This window comes from Lepus europaeus, chromosome 11 (genome assembly GCF_033115175.1).
Source record: "Lepus europaeus isolate LE1 chromosome 11, mLepTim1.pri, whole genome shotgun sequence".
NCBI lineage: Eukaryota > Metazoa > Chordata > Mammalia > Lagomorpha > Leporidae > Lepus > Lepus europaeus.
Window position 1 is genome coordinate 21,250,801 of NC_084837.1, and position 25,717 is coordinate 21,276,517.

Sequence of the window (25,717 nt, forward strand, 5' to 3'; positions counted from 1 at the left end):
GGGGGCGGGGAAGGGGGGCGGTCTGCGCAGGCGCAGCGGGGCGAGCGCGCCAGAGCGCGGGAAGCGGCGGTGCGCGGGCGCTCGCTCCTCGCTTTCCCTCAGGCGCCGAGGCTCGGTCACCGCTGAGCGTGCTCGCTCCGCCGGCCCGCGGCCGCCTGGGAGAAGTGTGGCTCCTTGCTGGTGGCACTCGCGTGCGGGAAGCGGGGCTGTGGACAGCGTGCGTGAGGGGAGCCCGAGCCCTCTCCTCCCCTTTAAAGTAAGAGTGGCCTTTGTAAACCGCCCTCGGGCAGGTAGAGGAGGAGATGCCGGCCACGCAGAAACCGATGAGATACGGACATACGGAGGGACACACGGATGTCTGCTTCGATGATTCTGGGAGGTACGGTTGGTTGGGATGTTTCGGGGGTAAATCCGAAAACAGGTCTCCCCGCACTCGGGTTTGCGGTCGGCTGATAGCGACTCGGGCAGGTGGGATCGTGTCGGAGTCTGACCCGCGCGTACTTGCTTCTGATCGCCTTGCTAGTTGTAGTGCATAAGTCCAAAGTCTGGCTTCCAGGGACATGAGCGAGATGCAAGCCGCGTTTCCCCCCTTCTCGGGGCCTCAGGTCGGGGGATTTTGTCTGCTCGCTAGGCGGTGCCCGCTTGTCCTGCCGAGTCCGGAGCCGGGTGTCGAACCCTTGGCACTTCCGAATGGGGCGTGCGCCCCCAGAGCTGCCTTCTAGGCGGAATGCATTGCAAGTGAGATCTTCAGTTGATTGTTTTCTTTAGACCCTGACAGCTCCCAGTGAGAAAAAGAACTCTGTTAGCCTCTCAGGTCCCGGGCAGTCTAGGCAAATTCGACTCATTGGAGGAGTCACAGGTTCAAAATGGAAATGTCTTTTATCTCCATTCGGAGTGCCTTTCTTTAGTAACAGCGTCTTCGATATTTTTCATGACAAAATTCATAGGATTCCTTTGTTTCAACGTTTTTAAGCCTACCCCGTTTCCACCTGGTACAGCCTGTAGATGTATACAGTTAAACGGAGGCTTTCCATCCAAAGGTTCTTCCCCCAGGTCAACATATCCCAGACTGCAGTTAGGGAATTTTAAAATGAAACCATTTACCATTTCGGCTTTTTGAATACAGTTTGTCTAATTCTTGCTTGATTTGGAGGGATAAACATCACTGTCTTCCTGTCATTAGTTGCATTTCACTAAAAGCTTCAAAGACCTAAACTGAATGCTTTGATGTAAGATTCTTAATGTTTTGAATTAATCACAACTAAGGTGTAGAGGACTTGTTACTAAAAATACTAGTAATACTCTAACATTCTAAGGAGGCTCTTAGATTTTAAGGAATCTAATTGATGATGTCCAGCAAAGAGAGAAAGCATTTCCTGTAATGGTACTGTTTTTGTGTGTCTCACATTGGTTTGTTATAAATTTGAAATATAATTTTAATTCCAAGTACTTTTGTATTTCAAAACACAACGTTTAATATATTAAAGATATTTTTCCCTAAAGTGCTCTACTTTATCAAATTTCTATTTGTATTATTGTAAAAATTAAGAATCAGTGTTGGGGGACCGTTGCTGTAGTGTAGTGGGCTAAGCCTCCAAGTGTGGCATCAGCATCCCCTGTGGGCACGGGTTCTATTCCTGGCTGCTCCTCTTCCGATCCAGCTCTCTGCTGTGGCCTGGGAAAGCAGTAGAAGACGGCCCAAGTCCTTGGGCCCCTGCACCTGTGTGGGAGACCCAGAGGAAACTCCTGGCTCCTGGCTTTGGCTTGGCTCAGCCATTTGAGGAGTGAACCAGTGGATGACTGGTTCTGTCTCTCCTTCTCTTTCGCTCTCTCTCTGTCTGTAACTTTGTCTTGCAAATAAATAAATAAAATCTTAAAAAAAAAAAAAAAAAGAATTAGTGATGGAGAGTGTGTTGTTGCACAGTAGGTTAAGCCACCTTGGGATGCTCACATCCTATATTGAGGCCCAGTTACCCATCCAGCTTCCTGCTAATGTGCCCATGGCCCAAGTACTTGGGTTCCTGCCACCCACATGGGAGACCTGGGTGATGTTCCTGGCTCCTGGTTTCCACCTGGCTTAGCCCTGGCACCTAAGGGCTCTGAGTGAGTAAAGCATTTGGTGGAAGAGCTCTTTTTATGTCACTCTGCCTTTCAAATAAATAAATACATATTCAAAAGAAAAAAAGAATTTAGTGTTGACCATTTTTTTAAGACATATTGATCAGAAAGGTAGAATGACAGGAGAGATAGATCTTCGATCTGCTGGTTCACTCCCCATGTGGGTGCAGGGCCCCAAGCACTTGGGCCATCTTCCACTGCCTTCCCAGGCTTGTTAGCAGGAAGCTGGATGGGAAGTGAAGTAGTCAGTACTACTCTGTTGTGGGGTGCTGGTGTATTACAAGTTGTGGCTTAACCCACTGTGCCACAATGCTGGCCCCTGGTGTTGAACTTTTTTTTTTTCATATTTTATTTATTTATGTGAAAGGTAGATTTATAAACAGAGAGAGGGAAGACAGAGAGAATGGTCTTCCATGGTTCACTACCCAAATGGCCGCAACATCCAGAGCTGAGCTGATCCGAAGCCAGAGAGCTTCTTCTGGGTCTCCCACGCAGGTGCAGGGTCCCAGGGACTTGGGCCAACATCTGCTTTCCCAGGCCATAACAGAGAGCTGGATCAGAAGCAGAGCAGCTGGGACACGAACCGGTGCCCATATGGGGTGCTGGTACCGCAGGCGGGGGCTTAGCCCACACCACAGCGATGGCTCCTCGTGTTGAACTTTGAAGATGAATTTAGATTGAATTCCCAATAATATCAGATGTGTCAACAGAATGAACTTCCAGGAAGCTTTACTTTGTCTCTATGAAGGAAAAGCTGTACCATTATTGGAATCAATCTAATTTTTGATTTAAAACCTCTGATGACATTAACATTGATGTAAAACCAGTATCATTTAACTGTTTGAAAAGTTCTCTTGCTGTAGAGACAACATATTAATGGCTACATCACTTTTTTTTTTTTTTTTTAGATTTATTTACTTTTGAAAGGCAGACTTAGAGGCAGAAAGAGAGAGAGAATCGATTTTCCATCTGCTGGTTCACTCCCTAGATAGCTGCAACGGCTGGAGCTGAGCTGAAGCCAGGAGGTTCTTCCAGGTTTCCCATGCTGGTGCAGGGGCCCAAGGACTTGAGCCATCTTCTGCTGCTTTCCCAGGCCATAGCAGACAGCTGGATAGGAAGTGGAGCAGCCGGGACTTGAACCGATTCCCATATAGGATGCCGGCACTGCAAGCAGCAGCTTTACCCGCTATACCACGGTGCCGGCTCCTGGTCACTTCACTTTTCACACTTGCAGTAGAAAAGTTGGCATGAAATATGAGTAAAGTAAGTTTAGAAAAAGCTGGTGTTTATTTTGATGCAGGACTTTCCAGTATAGGAACTAGTTACCATATGCTGTTATTCAGAATTAGTTAAAGTGAACTAAATTTAAAATTCAGTTTTTCAGTCACACTGCCTACATTTCAGTTGCTCAGTACCAGGTATAGTCCATGTTCATCGCCTCAGTTGTTAGACAGTCCTGAACTCTTAGGCAGAGTCATGTGTGACGCGATGTGATCTCACCTTCTGCAGCTCTAGAAGCGGCCTTAAGGCATTCTTCTCAAGACAACTACTCACTTTTGAATGAGGTACTGATGCTTATTTGGGAGTATGGTTTTCCTATAGTTGATGTTATACTGCAGCCCCACAGTATATATCTAATAACATTTTGGTCAAGTTTTTTTTTTTTTTTTAAAGATTTATTTATTTGAGAGATAGAGTTACAGACACAGAGGTATTCCATCCACTGGGTCACTCCCCAAATGCTGCAACAACTGGAGCTGGGTGATCCAAAGCTAGGAGCCAGGAGATTCTCCTGGGTCTCTCATGTGGGTGCAGAGGCCCAATCACTTGGACCATCCTCCACTGCTTTCCCAGGTCATTAACAGGGAGCTGGATCAGAAGTGAAACATTTTTAAAAATAAACAAAAAAAGGGCAGGGCATCCCATATAGGTGCTGGTTCGAGTCTCGGCTGCTCCATTTCTGATCCAGCTCTCTGCTGTGGCCTGAAAAAGCAGTAGAAGATGGCATAAGTCCTTGGGTTCCTGCACCCATGTGAGAGACCCAGAAGAAGCTCCAGGTTTGTTTTGGCCATTTGGGGAGTGACCAGTGGATGGAAGACCTTCCTTTCTCCTTCTGCCTCTCTGTAACTCTGCCTTTCAAATAAATAAATCTTTTAAAGAAAAACAAAGAGGTGGAGCAGCTGGGGCTTGAACTGGTATGGGATGCCAGTGCTGCAGCACTGGCCCCTGTTCAAGTTATTTCATTATCAACTTTTCTAAGAAGCAGAACCTTAGTATTTACTTTTTTATTAAAAATTGATTTAAATTTTTTTAGCTCATTTCTACTGAAAGGGTTGTGTGTAAGTCAGTTTTTTTTCTTTTTCTTCCTTTCTGTAAGCTTCATTTGAAAGGCAGAATAACCCAAATCTTCCATCTGCAACAGCTAGGACTGGGCCAGGAAAAGCCAGTGGCCAAGAACTCCATCTTTGTCTCCTATGTGGTGGCAGAAACCTAAGCACTTGGTCTATCATCTGCTGCTTCCCAGGCTCATTAGCAGGAGGCTGGGTCAGAAGCTGAGTAGTCAAACTGGCACTCCATTATGGGATTTGGGCCTCTCAAATGGTGCTTTAACCTACTGTGACACAATGCTCACTCCAGTGTGTGAGTGTTATTGTTTTGTTTTTAAGCTTTATTTATTTATTTGAGAGGTAGAGTTAGAGAAAGAGAGACAGACAGACAGATAGACAGAGTGACAGGGAGAAAGGTCCTCCCATCTGCTGGTCTACTTTCCAAATGGCCACAATGGCCGGAGCTGGGCTGATCCAAAGCCACGAGCCAGGAGCCTCCCCCTGGATCTCTCCCCTTGGCGCAGGGGCCCAAACACCTCAGCCCTCTTCTACCACATTCCCAGGCCACAGCAGAGAGCTGGATTGGAAGAGAAGCAGCTGGGACATGAACTGGCACCCACAAGGGGTGCCTGTGCCGCAGGCAGAGACCCAGCCCACCATACCATAGCACCAGCCCCTGTTTTGTTTTTACAAAATTTGAAAAGCATAGCCAAATGATAAAATTATTACACTGTTACTCAATACAATAATGACAAGATCCATTGTAAACAGTGTTCAGACTACTCTACAAAAAGTCTGCATAGGACTGCTTAGCTCTGTTTCCTGACTCTATTTCTCATTAATTTCACTATATTGTAATTTCCCACTGGCCCCACCAGCTGGCACCTGCCACTTTGTACATCTCCCTTGACATACCTGCTTCAAGTAGTCCCTAGGAACTGGAAGAGGAAATATTTCTCCATTCAACTCTGGAGACTGAAAGAAGTAGCTATTTCTAGGGGCATATTTATTAATTCACTTTTGGTTTTCATCAGTGAATACCTCATATCTTGTCTTTGAAACGATTTGTTTGCTGGTTGCAACAAGAAGATGTTGAAAAAGGGGAGATGGATTATAACCTTTTTGCTAATTGAACTCATGCATCCATCCATTTATTCATTCAATAAACATTTGTTAAGATTTCTGTGTATCAGACTGCTCGGTGCTGGGGATACAGTGGTGAGCAAGGTAGACATGTCCTTGCTGTTGCAGATTACACACTCATCTTTCTTACATTATTACAAATAAATGTGTGCCAGAGAACTCTAGAGAGCATTAAGCTCGCCTTGGGAAGTTAGCAGTCTTTGTCATTGAAGCTTATGTGTATATAAGAAGAGAAAAAATATTGGTTAAATCTTTGGTTTTATTTCATTTAAAAATGATAAATGTAAAGGCAGCATTCCAAAAAAATTATTAGGCCTATAATTGGATAACTTTTTAATGCATATGTTTACTTCACAGTTATATTGTGACTTGTGGAAGTGATGGTGATGTGAGGATTTGGGAAGACTTGGATGATGATGATCCTAAGTCCATTAATGTTGGAGAAAAGGCATATTCGTGTGCTTTGAAGGTAATAAAAACAGTTATGTCAACTGATATGAAATGATAACTGGCATATGATATTTTTTTTGCTTGGGCGAAAATTATTTTTTTAAAAGCTTTGGGTATGTACTTTTTAAAATTTGTTTCTCTTATGAAATAATATTTTAAATGTATAATAATGCTATAGTCTACACCAGATTTTTTTCTTAGATTTTATTTATTTATTTGAGAGGTAGAATTACAGACAGAGGAAGACAGAAAGGTCTTCCATCTGCTAGTTCACTCCCCAGATATCTGCAGTGGCCAGAGTTGAGCTGAATTGAAGCCAGGAGCCAGAAGCTTCCTCTGGATCTCCCACGTGGTGCAGGGGCCTAAGCACTTGGGCCATCTTTCACTGGTTTCCTAGGCCACAAGCAGAGAGCTGGATCAGAAGAGGAGCAGCCAGGACACAAACTGGTGCCCACATGGGATGCTGGTGCCGCAGGTGGAGAATTAGCCTACCACGCCACAGTGTGGGCCCCTAAACCAAAATTTTAAAAGTAAAACCTGAGTGGTTTTTTAAAGGGAACTAATGGATATTAATGATGGACTAATTAAGTATATACAAGAAAAATATATATTCTTTGAGATCTGACCTTGTTCTTTTTTTTTTTTTTTTTGAGATTTATTTGAAAGGTAGAATTGCAGAGGCAGAGAGAAAGTGGTCTTCCATCTGTTTTTTTTTGGACAGGCAGAGTGGATAGTGAGAGAGAGAGATGCGCATCTCGCTGATCTGAAGCCAGGAGCCAGCTGCTTCTCCTGGTCTCCCATGCGGGTGCAGGGCCCAAGCTCTTGGGCCATCCTCCACTGCCTTCCCGGGCCATAGCAGAGAGCTGGCCTGGAAGAGGGGCAACCAGGACAGAATCCGGCGCCCCAACTGGGACTAGAACCTGGTGTGCCGGTGCCGCAAGGTGGAGGATTAGCCTGTTAAGCCACGGGGCCGGCCTTTTTTTTTTCCCATCTGTCTTCCATCCACTGATTGACCCGCCAAATGGCTGCAGTGGCTGGAGCTGGGCTGATCCAAAGCCAGGAGCCTGGAGCTTCCTCTAGGTTTCCCATGTGGGTGCAGGGGCCCAAGAACTTGGGCCATCTTCTGTTGCTTCCCTAGGCCATAGCAGAGAGCTGACTCAGAAGTTGAGCAGCTGGAACTTGAACCACTGCCTATATGGGATGCCGGCACTGCAGGTGGTGGCTTTACCTCCATGCCACAGCATTGGCCCCTACATTTTTTTTTTTTTTTCTGTAAGATTTATTTTATTTATTTGAAAGGCAGAGTGACAGAGAAGGAAAGACATAGAGAGAAAGATCTTCAATCCTCTTTGCTCCCCAAATGGCCACAACAGCCAGGGCTGGGCCAGGCTGAAGTCAGGAACCCAGAAGTCCATTTGGGTATTGAAAGACAGATGACAGAGAGCTCCCATCCATAGACTGATTATCCAAATGCCCACTATAGCCAAATGGCCAACGCTGGACCAGACAAAAGCTAGGTGCTGGGAACTCAATTCAGGTCTCCCATGTGGGTGGCAGGGACCCAACTACTTGGGCCCTCCCCCTGCCTTTCATGGTCTGCATCGACAGGAAGCTGGAGTCAGCAGATTGAGCCAGGAATTGCACCAAGGTACTCCATTACGGGACATGGGTGTGCTATCTGATGTGTTAAGCAGTAAGCCAAATGCCTGTGCCTAAAAAGTCCTTAATTGTGACTGGACTCAGACACAGAAATAGAAATGCTCGGAGAGGACATCTTTCATCTCTTGATGAACTGATCTGGATATTTATTTTTTATTTTTTGGCTTTCTTCATTCTCTTGGCCAGAAGTTTAGCATATTCTTCTGTCTCTTCCTTTTAATTTTGGGGAGAGGGAAGTGTTATTATCTGAAAGGCAGAGTTACAGAAAGAGAGAGAGAGATCTTCCATCTGCTGGTTCAATCCTCTAATGGCTGCAACAGTTGGAGTTAGGCCAAGCCGAAGCTAGGAGCTTGGAACTCCCCCTGGGTCTCCTATGTGGGCGCAGAGTCTCAAGTACTTGGGCCACCTTCTGCTGCTTTTTCTCTAGGTGAATTATCAAAGAACTGGATTAGAATTGGAGCAGCCAGGACTTGAAACGGTGCAGGCAGTGATATGCCACAGTGCCAGTTCCTGCCTTATTTTTCTTATTACAGTGTTTCTTCAGAGCAATGCACTGGTGTTTGTGTTGTGGAACCTATAGAGTAACAAGGTAGTAAATCTTGGGTGCTTTGGTTTTAGGTTTCTTGCCTTTATTTAAAGGCTTTATAACAACATATTGGCAGACATCATCTTTTTTTTCCTTCTTTTTTTTTAATTTAAAGATTTATTTTATTAATTTGAAAGGCAGAGTTAGAGAGAGAGAGAGGTCTTCTATCTGCTGTTTCATTCCCCAAATGACTGCAACAGCTGGGGCTGGGCCAGGCTGAAGTTAGGAGGCAGGAGCTTCTTCTGGGTCTCCCACATGGGTGCAGGGGCCCAAGGCGTTGGGCCATCATCCACTGTTTTCCCAAGTGCATTAGCAGGGAGCTGGATTGGAAGTGGAGCAGCCAGGCTTCGATCCGGCACCCATATAGGATGCTGGTGCTGTAGGTGTTGGCTTTACCCACTACGCCACAGCACTGACCCTTCCCCTGACTAATTTGGATCACACAACCCTCTCATTCTTTACCCAGAGTGTCAGCCTCAACTTCTTCTTCTTCTTCTTTTTTTTTTTCTTTTTATAGGCAGAGTGGACAGTGAGAGAGAGAGAGAGATAAAGAGAAAGGTCTTCCATTTCCGTTGGTTTACCCCCCAATGGATGCTGTGGCTGGCGTGCTTTGGCCAGCGCACCACGCTGATCCGAAGCCAGGAGCCAGGTGCTTCTCCTAGTCTCCCATGTGGGTGCAGGGCCCAAGGACCTGGGCCCTCCTCCACTGCACTCCTGGGCCATAGCAGAGAGCTGGACTGGAAGAGGAGCAACCAGGACAGAACCGGTGCCCTGACCGGGACTAGAACCCGGTGTGCTGGTGCCGCAGGCAGAAGATTAGTCTATTGAGCTGCGGCGCTGGCCCCTTTTTTTTTTTTTAAGATTTATTTATTTTGAAAGAGTTACAGAGAGGGAGAGACAGAGAGATCCTCCATCTGCTGGTTCACTCTCCCAGGTAACTCCAACGTTAGGGCTAAGCCAGGCTGAAGCCAGGAGCTTCTTCTGGGTCTCCATCTGGGTGCAGGGGCCCAAGTAATTGGGCCATCCCATATGGGATGCCAGTTTTGCAGACGGAGGCTTAACCTGCTAGGCCAGAATGCGGACCCCTCATTGCTATGATTTGAATCTGTCCTCCATAAAGCATGTTTTAGAAATTTAACCCCCTTGGTCGGCGCCGTGGCTTAACAGGCTAATCCTCCACTTTGCGGCGCCGGCACACCAGGTTCTAGTCCCGGTTGGGGCGCCAGACTCTATCCCGGTTGCCCCTCTTCCAGGCCAGCTCTCTGCTATGGCCTGGGAAGGCAGTGGAGGAGGGCCCAAGTGCTTGGGCCCTGCACCCGCATGGGAGACCAGGAGAAGCAGCTGGCTCCTGGCTTCAGATCAGCGCGATGTGCTGGCCATAGCGGCCATTGGAGGGTGAACCAATGGCAAAAAGGAAGACCTTTCTGTCTCTCTCTCTCTCACTATCCATTCTGCCTGTCCAAAAAAAAAAAAAAAAAAAAAAAATTAACCCCCTACACAATAGTATTGGAGATGGGGCCTAATGAGAGGTGATTAGGTCATGAGGGCTCTGCTCTTATGAATGAATTAGTGTGGGTATTAGGGAAGGGAACTTGTTATTTAAAAGTGAGTTCAATCCTCTCTCTCTTGCTCTCTCCCTCCTCTCTGTCTCTCTTCCTCACTCTCTTTCACCTTCTCTTTGTCTTTCAAATATGGAATGATACAGCAAGAAGGCCTTGGCCAAATGCTGGCCCCTTGATCTTAGACTTGGCCTCCAGAATCATTAGCCAGTGAGTTTCTGTTCATTATGAATTACTTAGACTGTGATATTCTGTATCAGCAGGCAAATTGCCACAAATTAGTGGTACTCACTAATTCAGATAATTTAAAGTATTACAGAAAAGAGGAATATTTTAGTATTTCAGTATATATATATATATATATATGTTATATTTCTAAGTGCTTTGTGACACAGATATGGAAATGAGATACAGTTTACCTAGAAAATAGACATGTTCTCAGAAAGATTTTGAAAATTATCTAAAAAACACTAAGCTTTTTATTTGTGATTAATTTTAATCTGAATGTATTGTATGTGGGTAGGAAAAAAACTTCCATAAAATTTGTATTTTTTTGAAATTGTGGCTCATTAAAGTATATGAGATTATTCAGATTCTTTAGATATTTTTTATTTTTAACTTTTAAAGATTTATTTATTTATTTGAAAGTCAGAGTTACACAGAGAGAGAAGGAGAGACAGAGAGAGAGAAAGAGAGGTCTTCCATCCACTGGTTCACTCTCCAGCTGGCTGCAGTGGCCGGAGCTGCGCCAATCCGCAGCAAGGAGCCAGGAGATTCTTCCGGGTCTCCCATGTGGGTGCAGGGGCCCAAGGACTTGGGCCATATTCTACTGCTTTCCCAGGCCATAGCAGAGAGCTAGATCAGAAGTGGAGCAGCTGGGACTTGAATTGGCGCCCATACGGGATGCCAAACACTGCAGGTAGTGGCTTCACCCGCTACGCCACAGCACTGGCCCCATAAAGATTTATTTATTGGGGTTGGCGTCATTGCAGAGCAATTAAAGCAGCTGCCTTTGATGCCGGAATCCTATGTAGGTGCTGGTTTGAGTCCCAGCTGCTCTACTCTTGATCCAGCTCCTTGATAATGACCTAGGAAAAGCAGCAGAGGATGGCTCAAGTGTTTGGACCCCTGCTACCCACATGGGAGACCCAGAAAAAGCTCCTGAAGACTGGTCCAGCCTTGGCCATTGTGGCCATCTGGGAAGTGAACCAGAGGATGGAAGATCTTTCTCTGTTATTCTGCCTTTCAAATAAGTGAATAAATAAATAAATTTTTCCCCAGAAAAAGATCAGTTTATATCAGTTTGCTAATGCTGCTATGGTAAATCACCTTCAGATTGGTGGCTTAAAAACCACAGAAAGTTAGCATCTCGTAAGTCAAGAGGCAAGAAATCTGAAACTCAGGGTGGCAGTGGGGTTGGCTTATCTCAAGGTCCTGAGGAAAAGTCTGTTTTATGCCTGTCTTTGCTGATAGACATATCACTTCAGTCTCTGCCATAGGTTCTTGTATTTAGATTTTTTTTTTTTTTTTTGACAGGCAGAGTGGATAGTGAGAGAGAGAGACAGAGAGAAAGGTCTTCCTTTGCCGTTGGTTCACCCTCCAATGGCCGCTATGGCCAGCACATCGCGCTGATCCGAAGCCAGGAGCCAGGTGCTTCTCCTGGTCTCCCATGCGGGTGCAGGGCCCAAGCACTTGGGCCCTCCTCCACTGCCTTCCCAGGCCATAGCAGAGAGCTGGCCTGGAAGAGGGGCAACCGGGATAGAATCCGGCGCCCCAACCGGGACTAGAACCTGGTGTGCCGGCGCCGCAAAGTGGAGGATTAGCCTGTTAAGCCACGGCGCCGGCTAGTATTTAGATTTTGACCTACTCCTAAAAGACATAAAAATGATTTTACTGTAAAAAGATAAACCAACGCTATACTGATCATTGTGGCCATGCCTTCTGATGTTCTTTCTTCACTAAGACTGTTTTCTGTGAAAAGCTCTCTTGAGTCTCAGTTTCCATGATACTTAAAATACTTTTTAAAATATTTTTTAACCAGAAGTAAAAGAGAAATCAGAGTCTAAATAATTGAGTGGTGAACGTAGAATTGAGATTTCTTTAAGCTAGCAAATTTTTCTGGTGTAAGTATATTTTAGGAAAATTGTATATTGGTTTTTCTTTTGAACTCCATTTACAGGATTTTTTTTGGTTTTTACAGGATTTTTAATTGTGGAAGATGCTTAATTGATTTGAATTTGTCAGTGTTTCTTTATTTTTCTTTTAGAATGGAAAATTGGTCACTGCAGTTTCTAACAATACTATTCAAGTCCACACATTCCCGGAAGGAGTTCCAGATGGTATATTGACTCGTTTCACTACAAATGCAAACCATGTGGTCTTTAATGGAGATGGCTCTAAAATTGCTGCTGGATCGAGGTAAGGCTTTTTGATATCAGAAAAGGAAATGATGTTTAGGACAAAAAGATTCTCCATTTATTTCAGCAATATTTTCAGGACTCTTGTCATTTCGTTTTTCTTGATCAGAAATTTACCTCAATTTTGTATTCAAGTCTTTTAAAGCTAGAAAAGGAGTTCTTTTTCTTTTTAAAATTTTAATTTACTTATTTGAAAGAGACACAGAGATGTTCCATCTACTGCTTCATTTCCCAAATGCCTGCAACAGCCAGCTCTGGGCAGTTCAAAGTCAGGACCCTGGAACTCACTTTGAGTCTCCCACATGGTTGCCAGGGACTCATCTACTTGAGCTGTCATCTGCTGCCTCCCAAGAAGTGCTTTAGCAGGAAGCTAGAATGGGGAGCAGAGCTGTGATGTAAACCCAGGGACTCTGATAAGGGTTGTAGGCAACCAAGATTTTTAGCAGTTGTCCCAAATGCCCATCCATAGTAAAAGTTTTTGAGAACAAACTTACGATTCTTTGTGAGTTGAAATGTATTATTTTGCACACTACATGTTTGGTAAATTTTGAAAAAGGCTGGAACAAAGTGATGGCTTGACATAAAATTTTTCTAAGTTATTTTGGACAGAACCTGGATTGCACAAGCAGGATTTACATAGTTTCCTTTGATGCTTGTCATAAGGGAAAAAATGTAATTGGTTGAATCAGTGAGGTGGGGTAAAAGGCATGGTATGCTAGAAAATGGCTGTGGCTGTGATTAGATTAGCAAATAATAGAAGCTTAGTACGTAACTAAAGCTATTTAGTGTATTTTAACTGATGGGAGGTCTTTACTTGTGTTTTCAGTATCTTTGTAGAGCAGAAGTATAAAATAAGTCACTAACTTCGGCTGCCAAAATTTACAGGTTGCTCTAAAGAAATTGTAGTGTTTACGATTGTAATTTTGAAATATTTGTGTCATAGCTTTTGAAGAGGCTTTTATTTTGGCATTTGTTAATGGGCAATTTTCTTATTGTTCATAGTGATTTCCTAGTTAAAATTGTGGATGTGATGGATAGCAGCCAACAGAAAACATTCCGAGGACATGAGGCTCCTGTTTTAAGTCTTTCCTTTGATCCTAAGGACATCTTTCTGGTAATTTTTGTCTTTTTCCACAGTGTATAAAATACTGAAAGAATTAGCAAGAAATTTCATTCACTTGGCAAAAGGTTGTTTAGTCAGTTGAACCAGTTTTTATAATGGTATTGTGCTGTAACAAATTGATTGTTTCTTCCTGCAGGCATCAGCCAGTTGTGATGGATCTGTTAGAGTGTGGCAAATTTCAGATCAGGTAAACTCACCAATTTAAATATAACACTTTTCTCATTTCCATCATATATTGAGTGTCTTATCAGGTCAAGTTAGTAATTTTTTTCTTTACAGTTTGTTTTTTTGAGTAGGATTAATGCTGTTTTTTGTCATCAAATTTCACAGAAATCAATAATCTAATATAGATTATTTGTTTTTGTAACCAATAACAAAGGGAATGATAGCTTTTTATTTCATTTTTAAGCTTTATAAATCAAGAAGTATAATTCAACCATGATATACCTACAAGATAACTAACTTTGTGTGGGCCTTGTGTTAGATGCTGCAGCTATAGAAATAAAGTATGGGCCACCCTTGATTTGCGGAGTCACATATGCAGCTTATTCTAACCACACTTGATAAAGGTTTTAAGGGAGGTATGAAGAAAGTGCTCCCTGGATTAGCAGAGGGAACAACTGTCTTCTGTAGGCAATCAGAGAGGGCTCAACCTTTGTGGAGATAAAGTGGTTGACAAGAAAAATATCCCCCCACAGATGTACCTTAGTAGCCACAGTTCTTTCCTCCACATTCTTGAGCTATATAGAAGGACTAACTGCCATCTTTACATTTTATAATAGACCTTCCAAATTTTTTGTATTTTTGTAGACACTTTAAGATTTTAACACATTAGAGGTTTTTGTTAGGTGTATGTACATTTATTCAATGAATATATTGTTTACTTTTTCTGTACAGGAAATCTTATTTGATTATTAAAATCTTGTACTTTTTATACCTCTGAAGGACCTAAAGCACTTTAGGTAGATCAGGTATTATAATTAAATTAAAGTGGATTAAGTTGCTTTTTTCTGAGCTACTCATCAGTTTGAAGAAACTGTGTGTTAAATGTATTCAATTCCGCATTTATTTTGGGGGAGAATTTTTATAAAACAAAATAATTTTTTTTTTTTTTTTTAACAGACGTGTGCTGTAAGTTGGCCACTGCTTCTAAAGTGCAATGATGTGATACATGCGAAATCAATCTGCAGACTTGCTTGGCAGCCAAAGAGTGGAAAGGCAAGTGACTCCTATTCCCCCTAACCCCCCCACCCCCGTGTTTTTTTTTTTAAAGAGAAGGAGTTTGACGGGAAATCCAACAGAGAGGATTTGAGAGAGAGAGAGAAATCGGGAGAGAGAGAATGTGTATGGGAAGCAGTTCCTGTTATACTCTCACAGGGGGTAGGGAAGTGGGGGTGGAGCTGACACTTGTGGTTGGGCCATTTGGTCACTTCTAGCAATGATGACAGGGCCAGAGCCTAGGATGGTGTCGGGGCATAGATTCTGCCACAGATAAGACTGTCATTTTACTAACATTCCCCCCTTTTATTTTTTATAAAGCAGATGTTGTATGGGATTACACTGGCCCCAAAAGTACAGGAGGTGTGGAGGGATGATGGTCTACTATTTTATTTTTTCAAGATTGATTTATTTATTTGAAAGTCAGAGTTGGGGCCGGGTCTGTGGCATAGCAGGTAAAGCCACAGATGCAGTGCCAGCATCCCATATGGACACCAGTTCGAGGCCCTGATGCTCTGCTTCCAATCCAGCTCTCTGCTATGGCCTGGGAAAGCAGTAGAAGGTGGTCCAAGTCCTTGGGCCCCTGCACCTGCATGGGAAGACCTGGAGGAGGCTCCTGGCTCCTGACTTCAGATTGGCTCAGCTCTAGCTGTTATGGCCAGTTGGGGAGTGAGCCAGCGGTAACTGTAACTCTGACTTTCAAATAAATAAATAAATAAATAAATCTTGAAAAAAAAAAGTTACAGAGAGAGAGAGAGGTGTTCCTTCTGCTGGTTCACTCCTCAGTTGGCTGCAATGGCTGGAGCTGTGCTGATCCAAAGCCAGGAGCAGGAGTGTCCTCTGGGTCTCCCATGTGAGTGCAGGGTTACAAGGACTTGAGGAGTAAAGAAGAGTTAGATAAAGATGTATATTTCATTCTTAGTAAGGAATTTTTGATATTATAAAAGATGTTAGTGGCTGGCACCGTGGCTCAATAGGCTAATCCTCTGCCTTGCAGCGCCGGCATACCGGGTTCTAGTCCCGGTTGGGGCTCCGGATTCTGTCCCGGTTGCCCCTCTTCCAGGCCAGCTCTCTGCTATGGCCTGGGAAGGCAGTGGAGGATGGCCCAAGTGCTTGGGCCCTGCACCCGCATGGGAGACCAGGAGAAGCACCTGGCTCCTGGCTTCGGATCAGTGCAGTGCGCTGGCTTGGCTTGGTGAACCAACGGCAAAAAAGGAAGACCTTTCTCTCTGTCTCTCTCACTGTCCACTCTGCCTATCAAAAAAAAAAAAAAAAAAAAAAAGAGATGTTCTTCCTTCAGTGAATTTGTAGTTTTGACTGTATTCAAATATGAAATATCAGTAGGATGTTTGGGAGAACCAATTACAGCGGATTCTAAAGTCCATGTAGAAAACTATCTTGACACAGAAAAGTGATGAAAAGAGCCTAATATAGTCAGATATTAAAATGTTTTTTGAAACCATGGAAATTAAAAGTTTGCTACTCATTAATAGGCATTTATTTATTAAACAGAGACATAGACCCAAATATACATAGGAATTTGGTGTGTAAAAAAGAGGGAAAAAGGAGATTTGGCAAATGTATTGGTAACAAGGATATGAATTCCAGTATATGAGAAACATTGAAGACCATCTTAGAGCCTTCCTCCCACATAGTGAATATATTTATATAGGTATTACTATTTTACTCTTTCAACTTCTTACATATGAAATTTTTCAGAAAAGAAGATTAATAAGCTTAGTACAAAATAAAGGTTTTTGGGACAAGTGTTGTACTATAGGTTGAGCTTGAAACATTTTCATTCCGTATTGGAGTACCAGTTCCAGTCCTATGCTCTTCTGCTTCTCATCCAGCTTCCTGCCAATGCACCTGGGATGCAGCAGATGACAGCCCAATTAGTTTCTAGCCACCCATGTTGGAGATGAGATGGAATTTCCGGCTCCTGAGTTCAGCATTTTCTAGCCCCTGGGCACTGGGGAGTGAACTAGTGTATGGAAGATAATCTATAAGTCCCCTGCCCCCATTACTCTGTCTTTCAAATATGTAACTTTTTAGAATAATAGACACTTTTATATGATAAAAAATAGTACAGGGCCAGGTATGTGGTACAGCAGATAAGTTGTTGCTTAGGATGCTAGCATCCCATATCTGAATGATTGGTTCAAGTTCCAGCTACTCTGCTTCTGATCCACTTTCTGCTAATGTGTACCCTAGGAGGCAGCAGATGTTGACTTGAATATTTGGACCCCTGTCACCTACATAGGAGACCTGAATTGAGTTTTGGGCTATTGGCTCTGGCAGCCTTGCCTTAACTATTGCAGGCATCTGGGGAGTGAACTAGCAGATGGGAGACCTCTCTCTGTCTCTCTGCCTTTCAATGGAATGAAAGTAAATCAATTAATTTTAAAAAAGATTTATTTTATTTGAACGAGAGAGGAGAGAAATCTTCCATCCACAGTTGTCATTCCCCAAGTGGCCACAAAAATTGAGGGTGGGCTAGGAAGCCAGGAACCAGGAACTCCCTCCTCATCTCCTGTGTGGGTTGCAAGGGCCCAAGCACTTGGGCCATCCTCCGTTGCTTTTCCCAGGCGCCTTCCCAGGCTGGATCAGAAGTGAAGCCACCAGGACTCAAATTGACACTCATGGGATGCACAGTGCTGGCCCCAAATTAATGAATCGGTTTAAAAAAATAGTACAAATTAATAGACAAATGATAAACTGAGTGTGGGGAGTAGTTTGAAACAATGTAACAAGCTAGTTTCCTTAATTTACAGAATATTCTTTTTTTTTTAAGATTTATTTTATTTTACTTGAAAGTCACAGTTACACAGAGAGAGGAGAGGCAGAGAGAGAAAGAGAGAGAGAGTGAGGTCTTCCATCTGCTGTTTCACTCCCCAGGTGGCCGCAACGGCTGGAGCTTTGCTGATCAGGAACCAGGAGCTTCTTCCAGGTCTCCCACGTGGGTGCTGCTTTCCCAGGCCATAGCAGAGAGCTGGATTGGAAGTGGAGCAGCTGGGTTTCGAACCAGCACCCATATGGGATGCTGGCACCGCAGGCAGCGGCTTTACCCCCTACGCCACAGCGCCAGCCCCAATTTACAGAATATTCTCATGAATCAATAAGAACACAATAGAAAAATAACTAAAGACATGAGCTGATAGTATACAGAAAAAGACATACCAATGACTTTTTCTTAAAGATTTATTTATTTATTTGAAAATCAAAGTTACATAGAGAGAGAGAGAGAGGTCTTCCATCTGATGGTTCACTCCCCAGTTGGCCACAATGGCCGGAGCTGTGCTGATCAGGAGCCAGGAGCTTCTTCCAGGTCTCCCACACGGGTGCAGGGGCCCAAGCACTTGGGCCATCTTCCACTGCTTTCCCAGGCCATAGCAGAGAGCTGGATCAGAAGTGGAGCAGCCAGGTCTTGAACTGGCACCCATATGGGATGTCGGCGCTTCAGGCCAGGGCATTAACCCACTGCGCCACAGCGCTGGCCCCACCGATGACTTTTAAATGTGAAATAAATACTGCCTTTTGTATTGGAAGAAATACAAGTTGAGGGGTGGGCATTTGCTGTAGTGCTTAAGACACTGTTTGAATGCCTGAATCCCGTATTGGAATCCTTGAGTTTGAGTCCCAACTCTACTCCTAGGAGAGGTGATAGCTCAAATAGTTGGGTTCTTGCCACTTTTTGGGAGACTGGAATTTTGTTCTTGGCTGCTGGTTTTAGCTTGGCCCAGTCCTGGCAGTTGTGGGCATTTGGGGAGTGAAACAGTGAGTGGGAGATCTCTGTCTCTATATCTCTGCCTTTTAAATAAATAAATAAGTAAAATTAGTTGTAAGTTGAAACTGTTGTGATAGAGTATTTTTCATTTATGGAGATGTTCAGAGATCAGTATTTGATTATGTACTGTATAGAGGAGGGATTGACAGTTTTTTAGTAGAATAAATGGCTAGTAGTACTACTTCTGTTCCATTTCTTTATATGTGTATGTATGATGAAAATTTTACACCCCTGTTTGCAAAAGTAAAAGATTAGACACAGAGTTGGATGTTTGGTTAAGAGGCCACTTGGGACACCAGGCACCCATATCTGAGTGCCTGGATTTCAGACTGGATTCCTCTCCTGTTTACAGCTTCCTACTAAATGTGTACACTGGGAGGCAGCAGTGATGGTTCATGTAGTTGGGTCCCTGCAGTCCATGTTGGAAATCTGAGTCTTTAGAGAGTGAACCAGTGGATGGAACTTGTCTCTGACTCTTCTTTCCCCCTCCAGTCTTCCCTCCCTGCAGTATCCCTCCCTGTGTCTCAAAGAAACACTTAGATGAAATTGATTAAATAAATTACGATATTCCTGAAAGTGAGATTCTATTAGAATAAAGTATATCTGTATGACTTCATAGGGACTAATCTTCACACTAACTAAAAAACACTGTTAACTAAAAAACACTGGGGCCAGCATATCAAGTTAAGCCACTGCTTGGGACACTGGCATACTGACACCTGCATCTCATATTGATGCTATGGTTTGTCCCATCCAGCTCTCTGCTAACATACTTGGGAAAGCAACAGAAGATGGCCCAAGTTGTTGAGCCCCTGCTACCTATATGGTAGGCCTGGATAGAGTTTGGGACTCCTGCTTCAGCCTGGCCTAGCCCTAGCTGTTTTGGCCATTTGGAGAGTGAAACAGAGGATGGAATATTGGTCTCTCTCTGTAACTCTGCCTTTCAAATAAGTAAAAATAAATATTTTAAAATATCAACCTATAGAGTAATAGGTGTGGGTATGTATGCCTACTTACATATATACATAAACATTCTTGTACAGTCTTTTTTTTCCATTGGATAATAGAAATAGAATTTGAGGATGGTAGACTTTGAATATGTGCTTCTTTTTTTTAAGATTTATTTATTGATTTGAAAGTCAAAGTTATACAGAGAGAGGAGAGGCAGAGAGAGGGGTCTTCCATCCGCTGGTTTACTCCCCAGTTGGCTGCAATGGTCGGAGCTGCCCAAATCTGAAGCTAGGAGCCAGGAGCTTCCTCCAGGTCTTCCTATGAGGGTGCAGGGGCCCAAGGACTTGGACCATCCTCCACTGCCTTCCCAGGCTATACCAGAGAGCTGGATCGGAAGTGGAACACCTGGGACTTGAACTGGCGCTCATATGGGATGCTGGCACTGTGGGCAGCGGCACTACTTGCTACGCCACAGCGCCGGCCCCAGAATATGTGCTTTTTATTTAAAGATTTACTTATTTATTTGAAAGTCGGAGAGAGAAGGAGAAATAGAGATCATCCATCTGCTGGTTCACTCCCCAAATTGCCACAAAGTCCAGGGCTGGGCCAGGCTGAAGCAAGGAGCTTCACCTGGGTCTCCCATGTGGGTGGCAGGGGCCCAAGCACTTGGGTCATCTTCTACTGCATTTCCCAGTCCATTAGAGGGAGCTGGATGGGAAGTAGAGCAACCGGAACGCGAACCTGGTGCCCATATGGGATACCAGTGTAACAGGAGGCAGCTTTACCTGCTTTGCTATAACATATTGTGAATTTTAAAAGTACATTTTGCATTAAAGTAACAGTTGAACTCATAAGAATCTGGTGTATATTTTTCTCTTTGCTTATAAAACATTAAAGTTGATAAGGGCAAATTTTAATCTAGCAATTAAGACACTTGCTAAGACATTTACATCTCCTGTTGGAGTGCCTGGGTTCAGTACTTCCTCCAGCTCCCGATTCTAGCTTCTTGCTAACATGGACCCTTGGAGGCAGCAGTCATGGAACCCACTATGTGGTGGACGTGGATTGGGTTGTTGGCTCCTGGCTTAAGCCTGATTCGTTCCCAGCTGTTAAGGGCATTTGGAGAGTGAACCAGCAGATGGGAGCTAGTCAAAAATAATAGTAACTACAAGTTATCCTTTTTGGTGCAAACAGTAAAGTGATTGTCACCCATTTTTTGCTTATTACAATTCTCAGTCATTTTGTGTGTTTCGTTAGTTGCCAATTAAAGTACCATTTGGCTTGTATGCTTTGTACATTTATCTGATTAAATTTTCTGCCTTTTTTCTTCTTCAAATTGAATTTGATATAAACTTTTATTTAAATTATTTATTTTTTCTAATAGTTACTGGCAGTTCCTGTGGAAAAATCCATTAAACTCTACAAAAGAGAAACTTGGAGTAATCATTTTGATCTTTCAGATAATTTCATCTCTCAGGTAGGTTTTCTAAGTGACACTTTGAGTAGGCTATAGGGAATATTCATTGCATGTTTGACTTAAGATTAGTTACAGTTAAATGTTATTGGAAGAGGAGAATAACTCCACACTGTTGTGTGTGGGTCCATCTTCTGCCCCTTCAACCTGTCTTCATTTGACTAATAGTCGTATACTAGATAGGTCTTTGCTTGGTCCTATGGGTCTCTTTTGTGAGATTTGATAAGCAAATCTTAATTTTAAGAAGCCAAATTTAACTAGCATAATGTTAGAACAAGTTATTCTCGACTTACAAGTAATTGGCCTTTATAAGTGAATTACACTGAAACTTGTGAGCCTAGACTCTTGAATTTTAGAGTTGCTGATCTGTTTTCGTTCTCTCTCAAATGCATACACATGTACATGTATACATACATGTACACATTTTGCATTAAAAGAAAAAGTTTCAATAGTTCACGGGTGGCTTTCTAAGGTTCTTTTTACTAGTTTTCTTCATCTTGATAGTGAGTGCTAAGAGGAAGCCTTATATTTCTCTCTAGGAGAGTAACATTGCTTAGAGTTTGTTTTTAAAGTTGTCTTGGTATAATTTCTTCATGATAGGCAAATAGCTGCTAATGATAGTTGAATATTATTGAAAAAATTTAAAAATAAGCAACTTCTGTCACTTGTATCTCAGATATAATTAGAAGTTAAATAGGGATTTAAAAATTTGAATTTGGTAATAAAATGAGTATTTAGTCTCAAATTGTATAAAATTATGATTTAAAAGTGCTTCTCTTTATAGACCCTCAATGTGGTCACCTGGTCTCCCTGTGGACAATATTTAGCTGCAGGCAGTATTAATGGCGCAATTGTAGTTTGGAATGTGGAAACCAAAGACTGTGTGGAAAGGTATGACTCAGTGTATCTTTTATCTCTTTACTCATTTCTATTAGTTTCTTTATATGAAATTTTCCAGGTTTTCAAGTGTTAGGATGAGAATATACAGCTATAAGGTAGTCAAAATTCATTTAACCTTTCCTTACTAAAATTTACTGCCAGCAGTAGTGTAGTGGGTAAAGCTGCTACTTGTGGTGCTGTCATCCCATGTGGTTGCTGGTTCGAGTTCAGGCTGCTCCACTTCCTATCCAGCTCCCTGCTAATGAGCCTGGGAAAGCAGCAGAAGATGGCCCAAAGGCTTAGGCCCCTGCACCCACATGGGAGACCTGTAAGACACTCCTGGCTCCTGGCTTCTGACTTCAAATCAGCCCAGCTCCAGCAGTTTTGGGGCCATTTGGGGAGTGAACCAGTGGATAGAAGATCTCTCACTTTTTCTCTATGTCTTTCCTTCTCTCTCTCTCTCTGTAACTCTGCCTTTCAAATAAATAAATAAATCTAAAAAACCTCCAGAAATGTACAGTTTATTTTTTCTTGGTGGTATTTTAAGAAACCACTTTTTAATTTTTAGGGTGAAACATGAGAAAGGTTATGCCATTTGTGGCCTGGCCTGGCATCCTACTTGTGGTCGAATATCCTATACTGATGCAGAGGGAAATCTAGGGCTCCTCGAGAACGTCTGTGACCCCAGTGGAAAGACATCAAGCAATAAGGTAAGAAGTAATGTGGTGGAACACAGAAGTGTTTCTGCAGTCATATAGGTTTGGGATGACACCACAGGCTACCTTACTTTTTTGTAAAATGACAATTCATGTTACTCTCCTAGATACTCAGTAATAAATCTCTAGTAAAGAAAACTGTTTAAATTGTTTGACCTAATGTTTCCCAAATGTGTTTTACTAAGATTTTTTTCCTTTTCATATACTGCCTTTCCTAAGGATATCCTTTGTGAAATACTCATTTAATATCTGGTGTTCTGGGGACTGTTAGGTAAATGTCTTATAGCTAAAACTTTAAGTTAATATCTGTAATAGACTTCAGTTTGGCCTGTAAGCTTTTTCTGCTCCAATTCACCATAACTTTTAGAGCTACCTATATGCTTAGTCATGCAGCTTTACTCAAAATTTTTTTTTCTTAAGATTTACTTTATTTATTTGAAAGGCAGAGTTACAGAGAGACAGAAGGAGAGAGAGCAAGAGTATGTGAGAAAGAGAGATCTTCCATCTGCTGGTTCATTCCCCAGATGGCTCTGACAATTGGGGCTGGGCCAGGCTGAATCCAAGAGCCAAGAGTTTCTTTTGGGGCCTGGGTCTCCCCTGTGGGTGACAGGGGCCTAAGCACTTCCATCTTCTGTTTTTCTGGCCACATTCGCAGGGAGCTGGATTGGAAGTGGGGCAGCTGGGACTTGAACTGGAGCCCCTATGGAATTTTAGTGTTGCTGGCTGTGGCTCCACTCATAACACCACAATGCCAGCCCCTACTACACCAAAGGAATTTTTAAAATTGTGTAAGAGTAAAGAAGATAGTGGAAGTAGTGACAGTAACTACATTTTAGAGGCTGGAAAATAGAAATATGGTAGGAAATTACCTTCTCAAAAATTTGGATCCTAAGACCTCATGAGAGAAGCTGAGATGCAACTTAATTTGTTGACTAAATTCCCAAAGATGCAGAATTTTATAGCACTAGATACTTCTTGTCTTTGGTCTCATTTTATTAAACACCAGTTTTCTATTTGAAAGAGTTGTGATATAGCCCTTTTTAATCTACTGATTTTCTTACTAGAATTTTTTTTAAAGATTTATTTATTGGCCTGTGCCGTGGCTTAACAGGCTAATTCTCCGCCTTGCGGTGCTGGCACACCGGGTTCTAGTCCCGGTTGGGGCGCCGGATTCTATCCCGGTTGCCCCTCTTCCAGGCCAGCTCTCTGCTATGGCCCGGGAAGGCAGTGGAGGATGGCCCAAGTGCTTGGGCCCTGCACCTGCATGGGAGACCAGGAGAAGCACCTGGCTCCTGGCTTCGGATCAGCGAGATGCGCCGGCCGCAGCAGCCATTGGAGAGTCAACCAACGGTAAAAAGGAAGACCTTTCTCTGTGTCTGTCTCTCTCTCACTATCCACTCTGCCTGTCAAAAAAAAAAAAAAAAAAAAGAAAAAAAAAAAAGATTTATTTATTTATTTGAAAGTCAGTTACACAGAGAAGGAGAGGCAGAGAGAGGTCTTCCATCTGCTGGTTCACTCCCCAATGGCTGCAATGGCCTGAGCTGTGCTGATTTGAAGCTAGGAGCCAGGAGCTTCTTCCAGGTCTCCCATGAGGGAGGAGGGGCCCAAGGATTTGGGCCATCTTCTACTGCTTTTCCAGGCCATAGCAGAGAGCTGGACTAGAAGTAGAGCAGCTGGGACTCAAACTGGTGCCCATATGGGATGCCGGCACCGCAGGTGGCAACTTGACCTGGTATGCCAGAGCATCGGCCCCCTTACTAGAATTTTTTCTGAAACTATAAATTTCCATTGACAACATTCTCTCAAAATAACTTGTGATCTCTGCAATATGTCTTTCACTGTTTTGCTTTTTAAAGTGTTCTAAAAACTTGTTTACTGTGACTTTGAACTTCTGCAGCAATGTCTTCTTCCTAGAAAATTATTAAGTCTGTTTAATTTTTGTCCCTCTTTTGTTTTTCTGTTGGTTCTGTCACTTCATTTATCTAAATATATATAAAAATATTAGCTTTACTGACATCAGTTTGAAGCAAGTATATCTTAAGTAGAGTCTGGTCAAAATAAGAGTAAATGATAACTTGTCTTGTAAGACTTTGTAGGAACTTCATATTGATGCTAACTAACTTTTTTGGGGAATGAATTTGAGGATAAAATCTTGCCTTATATTTTAGCCTGTACAGTATTTGTTTATATGTTTCTGTCATACCCTGCTTCATTCCTAGATGACAAACATTTAAAATAAAATAAGGACTGGGTTTTAATGTATAAATGTAAATGCAATCCTCATAAATACATTTACTCATTATTCTTATCTCTCAGGTATTTGTTTACTTAGTAAAGTTTATGGGTACATATTTTAAAAATGCCTTTTGAGTATTTGAATTTTTCAAAATAGTTCATTAATATTTTCTACTTTGTGCTCAAGGTATCTAGCCGAGTGGAAAAGGATTATAATGATCTTTTTGATGGCGATGATACAAGTAATGCTGGTGATTTCCTAAATGACAATGCAGTAGAGATACCTGCTTTTTCAAAAAGGACTATAAATGATGATGAGGATGATGATGACTTAATGCTGACTTCAGGTCATCTTAGACAGCGAAGTCACATCTTGGAAGATGATGAAAACTCAGTTGGTATGAATCAGATTTTGTGTGTCATAATCTACTCTGTTAATTAATATTTTCTTTTTTTATTAAATATATTTAAAGTTACTATATTTGCATAATATAGCTGAAGCATTACTTGGAGGGCAGTTTATATCATTAAGTGTTTAAAAAAGAAGGCTTCAAATCAGTTTTCTATGTTTCTGCTTTAGCAAGCTAGAAAAATAAACTCTGAGCAAGCAAAAGGAAGGAAATAGTAAAGAGCAGACTTCCGTGAAATTAACAGCAGAAAAAATGTAGAGAAGGTCATTGAAGCCAAAAACTGCTTTTTAAAAGATCCATGTAATTGATAAATCTCTAACCTGATTAGTAAAGAGCAGATACAACTTACTAATAAATGAGGTGAAAGATGTCATCACTATAGATCCTGTAGACCGACACTATCCTAATGTAGCCACTAACCACATGTGGCCATTGAGCACCTCAAATGTGGCTAGTTCAAATAGAGATGCACTGAAAGTATAAAATGCAACCAAATTTTGAAGATAGTATAAAGCAAGGATAAAAGATATGTTAGTACATTTTTATATTGAGTATATGTTGAAATGGTAGTATTTTAAATGCAGTGTTAATATTCATTATCCTTTTTTAAAACATGGCTACTATGTAATTTAAAATTGCATATGAAACTTGTATTTCTCTGAGAG

At 42.4% G+C, this 25,717-nt stretch overlaps 1 protein-coding gene across 2 annotated transcripts in view; it reads left to right on the plus strand.

Moving 5' to 3' along the window:
• Window positions 1–93: 93 nt before the first annotated feature.
• WDHD1 (WD repeat and HMG-box DNA binding protein 1) overlaps window positions 94–25,717 on the plus strand; it is a 62,224-nt gene continuing 36,600 nt past the window's right edge. For both annotated transcript variants that reach the window (XM_062205092.1, XM_062205091.1), the window contains exons 1-10: window positions 94–379; window positions 5,946–6,057; window positions 12,109–12,260; window positions 13,262–13,373; window positions 13,519–13,569; window positions 14,505–14,600; window positions 20,723–20,815; window positions 21,597–21,703; window positions 22,260–22,401; window positions 24,830–25,040. In XM_062205092.1, the coding sequence (XP_062061076.1) occupies window positions 303–379; window positions 5,946–6,057; window positions 12,109–12,260; window positions 13,262–13,373; window positions 13,519–13,569; window positions 14,505–14,600; window positions 20,723–20,815; window positions 21,597–21,703; window positions 22,260–22,401; window positions 24,830–25,040 (1,153 nt within the window). In that variant the 5' untranslated portion in view covers window positions 94–302. The remainder of the gene's footprint in view (window positions 380–5,945; window positions 6,058–12,108; window positions 12,261–13,261; window positions 13,374–13,518; window positions 13,570–14,504; window positions 14,601–20,722; window positions 20,816–21,596; window positions 21,704–22,259; window positions 22,402–24,829; window positions 25,041–25,717) is intronic.